This window comes from Labrus mixtus, chromosome 4, assembly GCF_963584025.1.
Source record: "Labrus mixtus chromosome 4, fLabMix1.1, whole genome shotgun sequence".
Lineage (NCBI taxonomy): Eukaryota > Metazoa > Chordata > Actinopteri > Labriformes > Labridae > Labrus > Labrus mixtus.
The window spans coordinates 8,083,534-8,097,560 of record NC_083615.1 but is presented as its reverse complement, the minus strand read 5'-3'; the positions used below and the strand labels follow the sequence as shown (position 1 = coordinate 8,097,560).

Sequence of the window (14,027 nt, the reverse complement as noted above, 5' to 3'; positions counted from 1 at the left end):
CAGTTATGGCTGCCATGACATTTACTTACTTGCACACTCCATTGCTCACCAAAATATGACCTACATATTTGATGAGCAAATAAACTTGTCCATTGACTGGGACTGTGCAGTAACATATTATTTGTTTTGGCTGAACTTACTGTATCAGAAAAAAGAGTAAACATATGCATTTCGTTGTAGAGGATTGCCTAAATAATATGTATGTTCACTAGACAACGATGAACACAACACAACACATTTCATTAGATGGCAAAAGAACATTTTCATGAGAGACGTTACATAAAGTGAAAACTACATTAGCTCTGTGAACTATTGATGAATTATGTAACTTTATTTGACAGTTTAAAGATGCTTATGTCTCTTTCTGTAACTTTTCGCTATAGTGCCAAGGTTAAGTAACAAAAATAATGTAGTGTGTACATAAAAGGCCTGAATTGTCTTTTTTTTTGTTTTCAATTCATTGGGTTTTGAAATACCATCTCTTTGATTACAACCTCATTTGCAACATATTTCCAATGTTGAGGTTAGTGTAGGCCGTAATTGGGGTTTGAAGTCAACCTCATCTTCATATCCAACCAAATTCATTATCTGTCCAAGGTTGGAGGTTGATGATGATGTTGGGTTTTGTGGGCAACTACAATTTATATTTCCAGCCAAAATAAAAAAAAAACCTACAAAACACTGGATGTAGATGTCAAAGCAGCTGGGCTTTTACATCAACCTGATTTGAATTAAAAAAACAACCAAAATTCTTACGGTTGATGTCCATCTAGCGTTGGGCTTGGACCTGATTTTCGTCCAACAATATTCAACATTTTTCCAACAATGGATGTTATTGATGAGTCAACAATGGGTTATGTCATTAACCTGTTTTCATTTAAGACAAAACACAACAACACATCTGTCCAATGTTTGAAGTTAAAGTCAAGACAATGACCTTTTTCATATCCAATCAAAACACATTGTGTTATTGACGTAAGACTGACCTACATTGCCAGCTGGGTATCCTGTACTGGAAGTTTCACATGTTTGCCATGATATTTACTCAGTTGATAAAATATTTACATTATACAAAACGTATCTTCAACATATTTGATTAGCAAATAAGTGTGTTCAGCTAATTGATCTGGAGTATGTAAAATAGCAGTCATTTATAAAACTGGGCATAAGTGTTTGTAAAAGAAAAGTACCAGCTACCAGTTGTTCTTCTTTTGGGGTGAGGAGCCGTGTGGTTTATTGCTCAACCAACAAATCAAGTTTAAATGATCAAGGCTTCAAGATAAGTTTTAGTCCAAAAGCTAAGCACACCAGAAGAAGCCAACAGCATCATTTTAAAAACTCCTTCTGCACAAAACCCCACATGTCCTTACATAATATAAAGGCCAAGGCCAAGTACATAACATTTGCAGGTACTGTGATATCTATGAGACGAGTGCTATTTGAAAACGTTCTGGGATTTGAGAACGCTTTCCTCTGCTATAATAGTTTCACACATTAGTTATTAAACACTTTTTGTTCTGGGTTGTTCACAAAAAAAGTCAAGAACTCGGTGAAAAATCTTAAATCGGGAGAACAGCAATCTCGAGTTACATCTGTCTGTCAAATTAGAAACAAACATGAATTGACATGAATTTGGATTCAAACCCTGCATGGAGTAACAACCCTCAAATGAGACTGAATGAAATAAACGTAAAACTAATCAATTAAACACAAGAAAACAACTTACAGAAGACAACATTTCATCAGAGAGAAGAACATGTTTTAACAGGACTCTCCAGGACTACATCAGCTCTGTGACTATATTAAAAAAAGTATTAAACAACTGGTAAAGAAATTTGATTCATCCACTCACTTATAGCCTTTTCTTTCACTTGTACTCTGATATAGAAGGTAAGTTAAAAGTTCTCATAGTGGTGTATAAAATGGGCCTGATCCCTCTTGTTCATCTGCTGGCAAGCTTTGTCGACATTCTTGGTCAGTCCAGGTGGTCCACAGCTGAATACACCAATCTTACCCACCTATGGGGAATAACACACATTCAGAAGGTGAAAAGTATCATTTATGTTCTCCAGGCTGGTGTCATTGATGAAGTCAGAGATGAACAAAAGCAGATGAAGATGAATGGAGGACTGACCTCAGGGTGGACTTCCTGCAGTGAGCTGAAAAAGGACACCAAGGGCGGACGGCCGAAGTGAGTGACAGAGCGAAGGCCAGTGAAGAGACTGCGGTTCCAAACCTTCTGAAAGTGGCGCTCACACACATACTGTGCATTCCAAACAAAGACAACGGGAATAAGGGAATGTTTTCAGTGTTGTCTAAAATAAAAGTGACAGTTGTGAGTAAATTTGATTCCCACACTCTCAAATCACGATGCTACACATGAAGTCTAAAGCAAGAAGTTGTGGATTTAAGAGGGTTAGCCAAGTGCAGTAATGTCTTTGAACATCCACAGTGAGGTTGAATGATTTCAGGGCTAAAGAAACAAGACATGACACTCAAATTAGAAAAAAGCTAGGTCACTTATTTCCCCTTTGCTAGTGTACACACCTATTTGAATTAATGTGCTAATGGCTGTAAATTCTAACTTTAAAAAAAAATTCCCCCACAGAGATGAGTGTGGTATGTTCACTACTGACTCAAATTCAAACAAATTCTGTATTTACATGGGAAAATATTCACGATTCAATATAGAAACTAATGTTTTTTTCAAATGAAAGGCAGCATTCTGTTGATGCTTTTATTTTTTTTTACACCTTGAAAAATTGACAAAATCTCACCAGCATGGTGGTCCGGAGGTCAAACTTTTCGGCCACCTGAGTGATGTAAGTGTGGACAGAGACCAGCTCCTGAGTGTCCATCTCCTCCACCTCCCTGATGATGTCTGATACCCACTCAAACTGACGCTGTGTGCGTGTCACCCAGATGAAGTACACCTTATCAGTAAATGAAAGCAAAAGTTTATCATTTGAGCTGCTTTCATATAAAAAAAGGCATTCAAGACAGAAATGTTCTGAAGGTTGTTTTCACCTTTTTACACTGAAACTTGGACTTGATGGAGGACTTGAACACAAGGTCTTTAAGGATGGAGGCGAATGGGGTCACTCCTATTCCTCCTCCAACTAGAACAGACACCTCAAAGTCAACCCACTCCTGATGGCCTTCACCAAATGGGCCATCCAAGTACAACTAAGGGAAAACCAAACAGAAATATAAACATTATTAAAGACCGAATGGAAAAGATGCAAAAAAAACCCCAAAAATTGGCGACATACCTTTGGATAAGCACCAAGCTCGAGCACATTTTCTTCAGTGTAGAGCTCTCTGAGCTTGCTCGTCCAGGGACCCACAGCTCGAATGTGCAGGCTCAGGGTCTCTTCATGAGGGGCTGATGTCAGTGTGAACGGATGGTACTCATCTGTGCCTAACATCAGGCATGCAATACGAACCCACTGGCCAGAACGATACACAAAGCCCTGAGGTCGCTTGAACTCCAGATGTGTCACACCTACAGGTAGATAAGCCAAGGGAAGTGTGAACTCAAATGCACACTGTGCAAATGATGTGACATTACGTGATTTCGGTGAAGAGGAGGGAAACATGTTTTTATTTAGTCCAGACTAAAATCAAGGAGAGAGAAATACATGCTTTTATTTCAAGTAGACTACTGCTCACTAGCTTTCAAAAGTCATCATGTCCACCTACTACAACTCAAGTCAAAATGCAGCAGCATGGATTCCAACCAGGACAAAAAAAAAGTGTGAACACATCACACATGTTCTTTGATCTTTTCATTGGCTCAATAATAATCAGTTACAGACCAGCTTGAACATTGGGGGGGGGGGGGGGGGGGGGGGGGGGGCTGCTTTCAGTATTAATGCCCCAAGTAAGACCTGAGAGGGGCCCCAACACAGAACACTTTTAAAAGCAGATTGAAAACCGTTCTTTTTTCATCAGTTAATGGTTAAGCTGTCAATGTCACATATGTAGTGTGCATGTTGTGCTTATGTTGACGATTGATACATGTGTATCTGCATGTGAGTCGGTGTGAATGTAATGTATGTTTTTATGTCTTTATGTATGCACATGTAGGTATGAGCGATACATTTTTTACGATGTTTTTTTTTTTTTATCTATTTGCACTTTGTAATAGTGCTGTGATTGTTTTGTTTTTGTTTTTGAATATGAAGCACATTGTGTTGCCTTGTGTTTGAGATGTGCTATAAAAAAACAAGTTTGACTTGATGTGAGAGAAAAGTGAGATCTTAAAGACTCTTAAAGTTTCTTGTAGGGAGAAGTGTCACCTGAAGGCAGCAGTTCAGCTCGGAGCACCGGGATCTCTGACTTCTTTCTGCTCAAGCTGATCAGTTTGTCCAGCAGGAAGAGCAGCGCAGGGGGAATTAAGTAAATGTAGAATCGAGGCTCTTGGATGAGAGCATAACTGCCATGAATAACCGTCTGTTGAACAATAACAAAGTAAGCATCCCTGTATTTGTAAAGCTGTCTCTACTTATGAAAGCCATGTGGCTGCAGAGGGTACTCGGGGAAACTATTAAGCTAGAAAAATTACTTACTAGAATGTACACAACAATGTAGAGGTAATGTGTGATCCAAAATCCTCGAAAACTGATGCGACGGAAATATCGTGAGGCAAAAACATACATAAATGCAAAAGTGAAAAGAAGCAAGACACCAGTCACTCCTAGAAAAAGGGCAAATCAGGTCGGAAAGAAAACAGTTAGTGTAATAAAACACAAGAACTTCATACACCAATGGCGCTAATAAAAACAAAAATCTGCTTCTTATGATACCTGGAACTGTTTGGAAAAACCACCAAGACCACTTCATTGGAAGTTCAGACCTAAAAATGAAAGCAGTGTAAATCAGCATTCATAACTCTGAGAACCCTAATAAGTATCAGAGCAGATATCTTAAGCATTACCCGTTGTTGGAGAAGACTTTTGGGAACAGACAGGACAGGATGCTGAGGTCACAGATGGAGAACATATAGATGTTGACCACATGTCCCAAACTATGAACAACTTCAGTCACAAAGGAAATAGGAGTGAGCTCAAAAAATGAAGTGTTCACAGTTTAAGGCATCAAAACTTGAATCATTGTAACGCTGCTTTTCTTTATCTCTTTAGTCCGCTGACCTGAGAGGATGACGGCAGTCATGGCCATGAAGCGATGAAAATCGATGGCGGCATCAAAGGGGATGTATCTGTTGAGGAAGGTCTCTCGGCCCAGAGTTATGAGGTTGCGACACACAGTGAGCAACATGTAGGGAAACAGAAAAGAGATGGCAGCCGCAGTGCCACGGGCGACAACAATGCCCACCACTGAAGTCTCAGGAATGCCTGTAGACTCTGACTGCAAAGCGTAGTCTGAAAAGTTTGATTCTAGAGATTAACAAGGACGTTCAATATTATGTATGTATAATGTATAATGAATCTTAATGAGGAAGCTGATCAAGGAGCAGAGTGATTTCCACTCACAGTAACATCTTTCCAGCGCTACGCCTGCTGTGATGCCGTAGACGAAGATGAAGCAGACGATGTGACGACGATAATTCTCAATGAAACGTTTGAACTGCTGGATCGTCTGCTGAACTGGGTTCCGTATGTACTGCTCCCGCTTGGGTTTCACGTACACATCTGGAGTGTGAACACCTGCCCTGAAATATTCAAATAAGCAGATTTAAATCAGTGAATACGTTATTGTTCCGTCAGTCATTCAGCTGACTGAAGGTGCTGTGGAGTAAATTGTGATTGTAATGTAAATGTATGTATGAAATGTCTTAGGTATCATCCAATGAGTCACTTCCTAAATTCCAGATCTTTCGGTAATCCACAAGCATTCATGCAGAGAAGGAACTTGAGGATTAGGCAACTAGGCAAAATTCAGAAACTACTTTACATGAGCAGAAAAAAAGAAGTAAGGAACAAACTTTTTCCGTCGTCTTAACTCCAGACCTTCCGTCTTTGTGCTCCTGTGAACAAAACACGAGACAATGAACACTAGGAGTATATAAATCAGAAGAATATGTGAAAAAAGCTAAACAGCACATCTTTGTTTTTCTAGAGTGACAAGCATCAGCAGAAAGGTCTGCGATCTGGTCGAGTGATTACAGCCTCAGTGCCATGTTCTCTTACATGCTAGCTGGACAGATGAAGGATACTCTCATGTCTCGACTCAGCCGCTTCCTCACCTGCTTCTCCATGCCTGCACACACACACGTGCACGCACACACACACACACAAACAGAAACCCATAATTTATCAGACAAGGTCGGTGACTTAAATAGATCATCTTAAACAAAACTTTCGACAACCTTTGACATTGAGCTGTGCAAACTGCAGCTCCTTCTCGTGGTCTCTCAGGAGGAAATGGAAGTCCTCCCACGTTATTCTCTCCTTTTTATCAAAGCCTTCCGCCTGCATCATGGCCTTGATGCCGTCCTCTGCCTGGCTCTTTGACAGAGGGCAGTTTGAGATTTCAATGAAAGACCTGCAGTTCATGAAGAGAGTCGAGATGAACCAACAGACAGAAAAAAAAATACTCAGTGCAGTCGCGGGCAAAGAAGAAAAATGAGTCGACCTTAGCATCCTGGCAAATTCTTCTTTTGATAAGAAACCAGTTCCAGCAGTGTCGTGCATGGAGAACATGAGTTTGGATTTTTCCTCAGGAGACCCTGCAGGAACACACATCTCCTTAATGATATAAAGTGGGATTTTTTACTGACCATTTCTGAATATGACATCATTCCTACCTATCTCAGTACAATCAGCTAATTAAGCTTAATGAAGTGGAATTTCTTAACTTCAGTAATTTAATGGTTTATTTAATTGAATGAATGGGATTCGTAATTTATTTTTATTTGCATCCCAACTGCACAAACTTTGCGACCTTATTGTTATGGGAACATCAAACTGAGAATCCCCCCCCCACAAAAATAAAATAATAATAATAATAATAAATTTGATGCCAAAATGCTCAGCTTTAGGCAGTTAATTAATGACTTTCATTAATGACTTTTGTTTCATATGTGAGTTCTGAAAGCCTTTTGGACTCCAGCATTTCACCTTTCATAAAGATGACCATCACATCAAGAAACTCTTGGAAGGAGAGGTAACCGTTTCCATCCTTATCAGCCAGTGTGAACATGGAGTCCACGAAGAGTGAGTCCGATTTGAGGCCCAGAGCATCAGCAAACTCCGATGCTGCCAGCTCACACTCCAGGAACTCTTTGGCTTTCTTGCGGGAAACGCCACTCATGTCCCCGGCGTCACTCTTCTCTATTTCCAAAACCTGTGTGCCGGAGCGAGCGTCATGATTGTGTCATTAGTAATGTCAACGTAAACTGAGGTTAGCGAATGTCCATCACTGATGAGGTCATCATCATGACCAACAATTAGCTCTTCTGGCTGGAGGTGGGAGCAAATTTGACCTCAAACAAGCACTGACGATATTTTGTGGTGTAGTTAGTGTAAAGCTGCTGCCACTGTTGCAGAGAAAAAGATGAGGTAAACATCCAGAGGCTGACTGTACCTGAGAGAAAGCATGTCGAATGAAAGTTTCCACAATCTGAGCCCTCTGCTCTCTGGTTAAAGCCTCCTTCAGCAGTTCCTCCTCTTTCATCTCCTTCACTCTAATCTCCTGCCTGATGTCCGTCACCCCTGGGTGCAGATGCTTGACGAATGCGGCACGTTTGCTCTCGTCATCAAAAAACAGCACCTGAATGTGCAAACAGGGGGGGCCAGGAGAAGATTAAAAGGGATACAGGGAGATAAAAGTGATGTAGAGCAGGTACATCTGCAGAATCATGCTTGCATCAACAATTGGACGAGTTGAAACACTAAAGTAGAAGCAAAAGGGGAAAAGCTGCGTGTGCTGAAACAGCAAACAATCGTAAACTTGAACACAGAATTTGGTTGTTAAATGCTGACGCAAAGTGCAAGAGCAACAACACTTAAATTCTTTCTTAAACCTGAATTGAACTGCACTAAACTTTTTCAGATCAGGGAGCCGAGTGTGCAAACAATCTTGTCTCAAATTCCCCACAACTCACCAGGTCGTACTCTTTTGATACTTTGAGCAGCAGCGCTGTCTGTTGACGGTTGTTAGACAAATGGACAGTTAGGTATTCCTGGTTACTGAGATTAATGCTGCGGTGAGAGGACCCAGATCTGTCAAAGACCTGCAGCCTCCTCTTCTCATCGATCTCCACGCTGACAGGATGCAGAGGTTTTTTACGGCCGAGCCACTCGTAGGCTGTCGTGCAAAAAAAAGAAGAAAAAGGATTGAATAGTGTTTATTATGAGTTCTATTGGCTATCACATTCGTTTTGTTGAAATTAGGATACTCCTTATTATTTCTGGACAATTTTAACAATTAAATTTAGGTTCAATACTTAAGTGAAATATGTGATAAACAACTGACACAGTAGTAACTGTAGTAGTTACTCATACAGTGAGTAAATCGTAAAACCTGACCCATACAATACATGTTGTGGACGTTACAAATGAAGCATTTTACTGATTGGTTTCATACCATGGATTCCCAGAGCTGGCTCCTCTGCTCTGTCCCCAGGTTTTTTTATTTTCTGGAATTTTCTGAACCTGTGCTTCCGGAGATATGCCACTATACAGGCCACTAGAAAACTCGCTGTGAAAAGTCAAATTGTCAAACATTATTAGCAGCTTAACAGACAAAAACTGCTGATGAGCGATGTATGTGTTGTTCTAGTGCATATAGAGATTAATTGATGGGGCTGCCACTGACCAACAGGGAAAAGGAACAGAACAATGATGAACATCCCATAGCCTGCCTGGCTCCCGTCAAAGTAATTAAGTTTGGTCGCATTAGTGCAGGGATGGAGCATTGATGCAGTCAGCTGTGTGGGCTGAGGACAAGGGTCACCTGAGGCAACAGAGGGACTCTTTTTTTTTATCTGTTCTTTAAATATTATGCAATTATGAATCAAATATATAAGGGAAATGTTTGTACCGTTCATCCAGAAGAACACATTCTTTTGTATATCAGTGGCTTCTGCACTTGTGACTGCAATCAGGACGTCATTGAATGTCACACGGCGGATTCTCTGTATCTCTTCATCTGTGAACAAACTGGAAAACACCCCAAGGCACGCAACTGTTAGAAAAGAGGACTGACACGCGTGGACAGCTGTTACACAGTTAGTGTTCAAGAGAAGAGTTACGGTCCGCTTAGAGTTAATTGCTGCATCTTTGACATGTGGGTTTTGCCTTTACTCTGTGGCTACATAAGACAAATATCAGGTCCTTGTTAAAAAGGCGGAAATGATTGTAAGCACAGCATAACATCACGACATACATCTTCTAACATTCAGGAAATTAAATTGCATTTTTCAGGAAAGACAAATCAGAAAAAAATGACTTTGTTTGACACCTTTATGTTTCAGCAGAACACTTGAATGGCTAAATGTGGTTCTTCACTTAAAGGAAGTGTAAACCTTTTCCTATCATCTGATAGCTTCATAGTGTGTCACCGATCGATCACACAGAACTGAACGATTGACGCTATCAAAGTTGTGTTTGTATTGAAAGTCTTTTAGACACAAGTTTACCCGTTGTGTTTATTCTCGAACCAGAAGCGGTCTCCGTTTCTGAGGCGTTCAAACTGGTCCAGGATGATGGTTGAGAAAACTGGACCTGGGCCGCCGAGCGACTCCAGCAGTCCTCCAGGGAAGAGCTCCAGTTTTGAGATGTCTCTGTCGTACAGTTCTGCAATATCGAGGAGCAACTGGAGTGGAAAAAACACAAGACACACTTTAAATCCACGGCTAAATGTATCTACACAGTTCACATTTTAATATGTTCTTGAGCTTCAGGGCATTCTTGCTTTGGAGACTCTCTGTTTACCTGTGGGTTGGTGCGGTTGAGATCAGGGTTTATGTCACCAAAAGTACTGACAGGAGGCAGATCCAGAGCTTTTCTGACCTCAGTGTAACTACGCAGACCAAAGTCTCTTCCCCTTTGGATGGTAAGAGCCACCAGATCTGTCCTACTGAACCTTAGGAGTCCGTACATGAAGTCTGCAGGGTGCAAATCACATCAGGAACTCAAGTTTATACTTTCACTATGTGGAAATGAATGAGAGTAAGATGTGTGCTTTGTAAAATGTGTGATTGCTCAACCTTTGTGATACTCGTTTCTTCTCTTACTTCAGAAATAAAGCCTATTATGAACCTGTTCCTGATTTCCTGTTTCCGATTTCAGTGAATAAGAAGGATTATAAACCTCTCAGGTCCTCCACAACAACGTTGTCTTCTCTCTCTGCAATCTGCGAGGCCATGCCCATGAGGAGGTCGTCTACATCTTGGCCTGTGTTCAAATTTACTCTCTGAAATTAAGATAACAGAAGAATTCATATGAAATAGACAGAATAATATGTACTATATCTCCTTCCTCTGAAAGTTGGAATAAGCGTCCATTAGAAATAAACAGATATACCTAAAATCCTGTTTCCACCAAGCGGTCTGCAATGGTTCAGTACAGTTTGGTGCGGTTTGGTTCGGTTAACCCTTGTCCTGTTTGAGTTTCCACAGACAACCCTACCCTTGATTGGTAGGTGACGTATAAGCCGGATTGCGATAGCCGCCTCAGCTACGTTATAGCGTGAGATCATAGCAGTTCTACACAGTGTACCCCGCCCATAAATTAATACGAAGAAGAAAAACATGACGCAGTAAACTAAGGAAAACAATGGAGGACATCCACAAATGTGTCTTCTTTCTGACGTGACAATTCTTTCGGCCAATCAACGGACAGCAGTGTGTCTAGCCCCACACAATGGTATCAAAAAAAGTAGGATGTTACAGAGCTGTTATTTTGGGACCATACCCAACTTTTGACAGTGGAAACGCCAAAAAATCCTTGCCGTACCGTACCGAACTGAACAGCATGGTGGAAACAGGGCTTATTCATTACAATAACCTAAACAAATTCATTGGAGAGAGAATTTGCAGAAAAATCATCATCATTCATCACAGCTCACTGTATGCTTTAGAACCTTTAAAAGAAACATAGTTGCATTTTATTTATAACATAACCAAGAATATGTTGACTTGGCAGTATATGACAAAACATGTTAGGTGTCATGCCCACAACAACATCACTTTTCTCTACAGAAGCACAGGTTGAGTTATTTGAAAGTAAAACAAAGCCAAGGTTAAATATTTCTACAAACAATCCTTTTTGTGCTCACACAGGGGTTTAAGTACCTGCTGTTAAAGCCACAAAGACCTTGCCAGAGCTTATCTGCTGTTCTCTTGTTCTTTTCCTCTGTCTCCATAAATAAAAAATAGAACTAAATGTGACTTGACCGCTTGCCCTTGTTTAAAAAAAAAAATACACAGGGCCCTTACCAGTAATGAAAAAAAAGTAAATCTAAGTGAAGTTGAGCTGCATCAGGGATGGAGAAAAAGCCAATTAATGAATCTCACCAGTCAGTATCATGGCATACCTGACGTTTCCAAAAGCTGTTACAAAGACGCATAGCTGGTGAGAGGCTGCCATCTGCATTGACAATCTCCTTGAAATGACAGGTTCTGTTTCTGTGGGGGGAAAAGATCAGCATGTGTTCCCTTATTGTCAGTTTTAGATTTCTGACACAGACCCTTGATATAATATTACACTTAATTAAAGTCCCTCCAAACATAACTTTGGTTCCTATTCTACTACTATGCCATGGGGAAGATATCAACAATACCTCATGTAAACACCAGGTGGGGCCATAGTGATGCCAAATCGTATGGCCGCAGCCTCAAACTCAGGAGAAATCCCTGGGTCGACAAACTTCTGGTAACCTGTATGCAGATAAATAGAAATATTTTTTCAAAGCAATTAAGACAGACAACAAAATAAACGAGACATGGCATTAAAATCTGTCCTCAAACACCTTTAACATCACACAAACTGAGTTAACAAAAGCACCTGTTTAGTGAGAAAGAAAAGTGATGAAGGTGATGTTGCTCATCTGTTTCAGACGTTTTTTTAACTTTCTACAGCTGTGGCTGATTATTCAGCAAAGTAGACAGACTCAGAGTTGATGCTTTGCTGACGGAGCGCATTTGTCGAAGGCTGACAACGATAGCTCACCTCACCACGGCTTGTGGTCACCAGTGCATTACCTGTTCTCCTCGAGTTGTACGCACACGCACTCTGAGTGATTCTTACCCGGATAAGGAGGAAGCTTTTTGTCACCAAGATATCCAGGCAGCCATTCGTAGAGAGCAATATTCTGAGAAGACAAAAAGTTATGGCAGCTTGATTGTGTGCACACTACAGTTACACACAACTGTAAGAAAACCTGAAGCTAATTTATGCTGTAGGCAGATTTCTTGTCTTTTCTTTGTACATAAAACTATTCTATGATTTCTATTTCAAATTTGATATGACAAAAATTAGGAATTTGTGAGGAGTAGTTTGTTTATGATCTCTGTAATGAAAGGAAAATTAACTTGTTGGTGGTCAGAACAGGTTTTGTAGAAGACAGACTAAACTAATGAAACAAGTGAAGGACGATGCATTTGGCCTAAAACTCAAATCCATAAAATATGATAATCTGTGTGCATGTAAGTCCTTCTTTCCAGAGTGAAATTAAATCAGCACCTGTGCAGTAGGAGGATTATACAGAGACTTTTCCTTCTACCTGGAATGTGGCCACAACGGTCTTCCTGGCGTTTTGGAACAGCTTTTCGTCTGACCACTCTGGGTGTTCCTCATGCAGTTTGGTGGCAACATAATTGTGGTAGCGAAACCAGATAATCCCCTCTGCTGCCGTGAACAAGTTCTCATTGGCCCAGGAGTTTCCTAACACTGGAGACACAAGATGGCACAAATGACAGGGAATTCTACTAGTCAAACATACAGTATGAACTATCATCACTATGGCTACAGTAAATAGAGAGCAGGTTGTATTTTTTAAGGTTATGTTCTTATACAGGTTATGCCCCAAAATCAAACAACCCATTAAATTAATGGATGAGGATTTCTGCCCACTAATGGGATGGTAATTTGGTAATTTGTTTACAAGGATGTGACAACAGGAGAAGATCATCCGCCTTAACCTCAGATAAAAACTACACACCCTTGAGAACAAAAGCAACAAAACACTGGTTTCAATACACCTGCACAACATCTTATTTTCTGTACAATGAGGGATTTAGAGCGGTGAGCATGACAAGCCGTAGGGATAATAATGAATGAGTCACAAATCAGTCTGGCCCTCTGTGGACTCAACTCTGACATGGGTAAAATCATATCTGCAATAACTCTGAATTAAATCACATGCAACTATCTGGTGGCAGGAACTGCACTCCAGGTGAAGAGGAAATCAAATTTCATTGTGAGTTTAAGGGATTTTAATTGAGTTTCGGGAACTTTACTGCACCAATTAGCTCTGAGCTCAGATCTGAAGTTTGAAGTCTCACCATAAAGGCCATACGGCTCATTTTCTCCTGTTGACGGGTCAGGAGCGCTCCACATGGAACTGCGCTCTGTTCCCTCTTTTGGCATGTTCGACTCAGAGCCTGAAGTCAAGAGCCCTCCAGAGAAACTTCTCAGGGAGTCAGACCAGGACGTGGAGGGGCCATAGATGGAGCTGCCATCTATCCATGCTGTAACCAAGTTAACCTGCATGCGTATGAAAAGATCACACGTTAGGACAGGGGGACGTAGGGTAACACAGTTAAACGTTGTAACACTATTAAACAATTTGTTTTCATAGTGATAATGGTTAACAAATGGCACCTGTGTCCGAGGATTACCAGGGCTCTGGCCGGACTCTTTGTCCCAGAGTGCTCTCTGGAAAGGCAGCAGGACTTTTCCGTTGGCAGAAGGGTCAAAGACGGGGTCACCTTTGGGGACTGGGATGTTCATGAACTCAGGGGGACACCCAGGGGCTCTTGAATCAAATACTTCAAAAGCAACATGATAACCTGAGCAGTAGAAATTAGAAATTACTTACAAATATTTACCTGTATCAAA

The 14,027-nt window shown here is 40.8% G+C and overlaps 1 protein-coding gene across 1 annotated transcript; it reads right to left on the bottom strand.

The window, feature by feature from the left end:
• Positions 1-1,558: 1,558 nt before the first annotated feature.
• duox (dual oxidase) lies at positions 1,559-13,614 on the bottom strand. Its single transcript, XM_061037130.1, has 29 exons — positions 13,472-13,614; positions 12,691-12,857; positions 12,216-12,279; positions 11,749-11,845; positions 11,503-11,593; positions 10,278-10,380; positions 9,900-10,072; positions 9,605-9,780; positions 9,007-9,125; positions 8,782-8,919; positions 8,551-8,664; positions 8,069-8,271; positions 7,549-7,734; positions 7,083-7,308; positions 6,598-6,691; positions 6,332-6,507; positions 6,153-6,222; positions 5,948-5,989; positions 5,496-5,674; positions 5,154-5,384; positions 4,940-5,039; positions 4,809-4,858; positions 4,572-4,699; positions 4,302-4,455; positions 3,273-3,505; positions 3,028-3,186; positions 2,778-2,933; positions 2,135-2,263; positions 1,559-2,018 (listed from the first exon to the last, which is right to left on the bottom strand). The coding sequence occupies exons 1-29, from the start codon at positions 13,554-13,556 to the stop codon at positions 1,896-1,898; spliced, it is 3,966 nt and encodes a 1,321-aa protein (XP_060893113.1). The 5' UTR covers positions 13,557-13,614; the 3' UTR covers positions 1,559-1,895.
• Between the last annotated feature and the right edge of the window lie 413 nt (positions 13,615-14,027).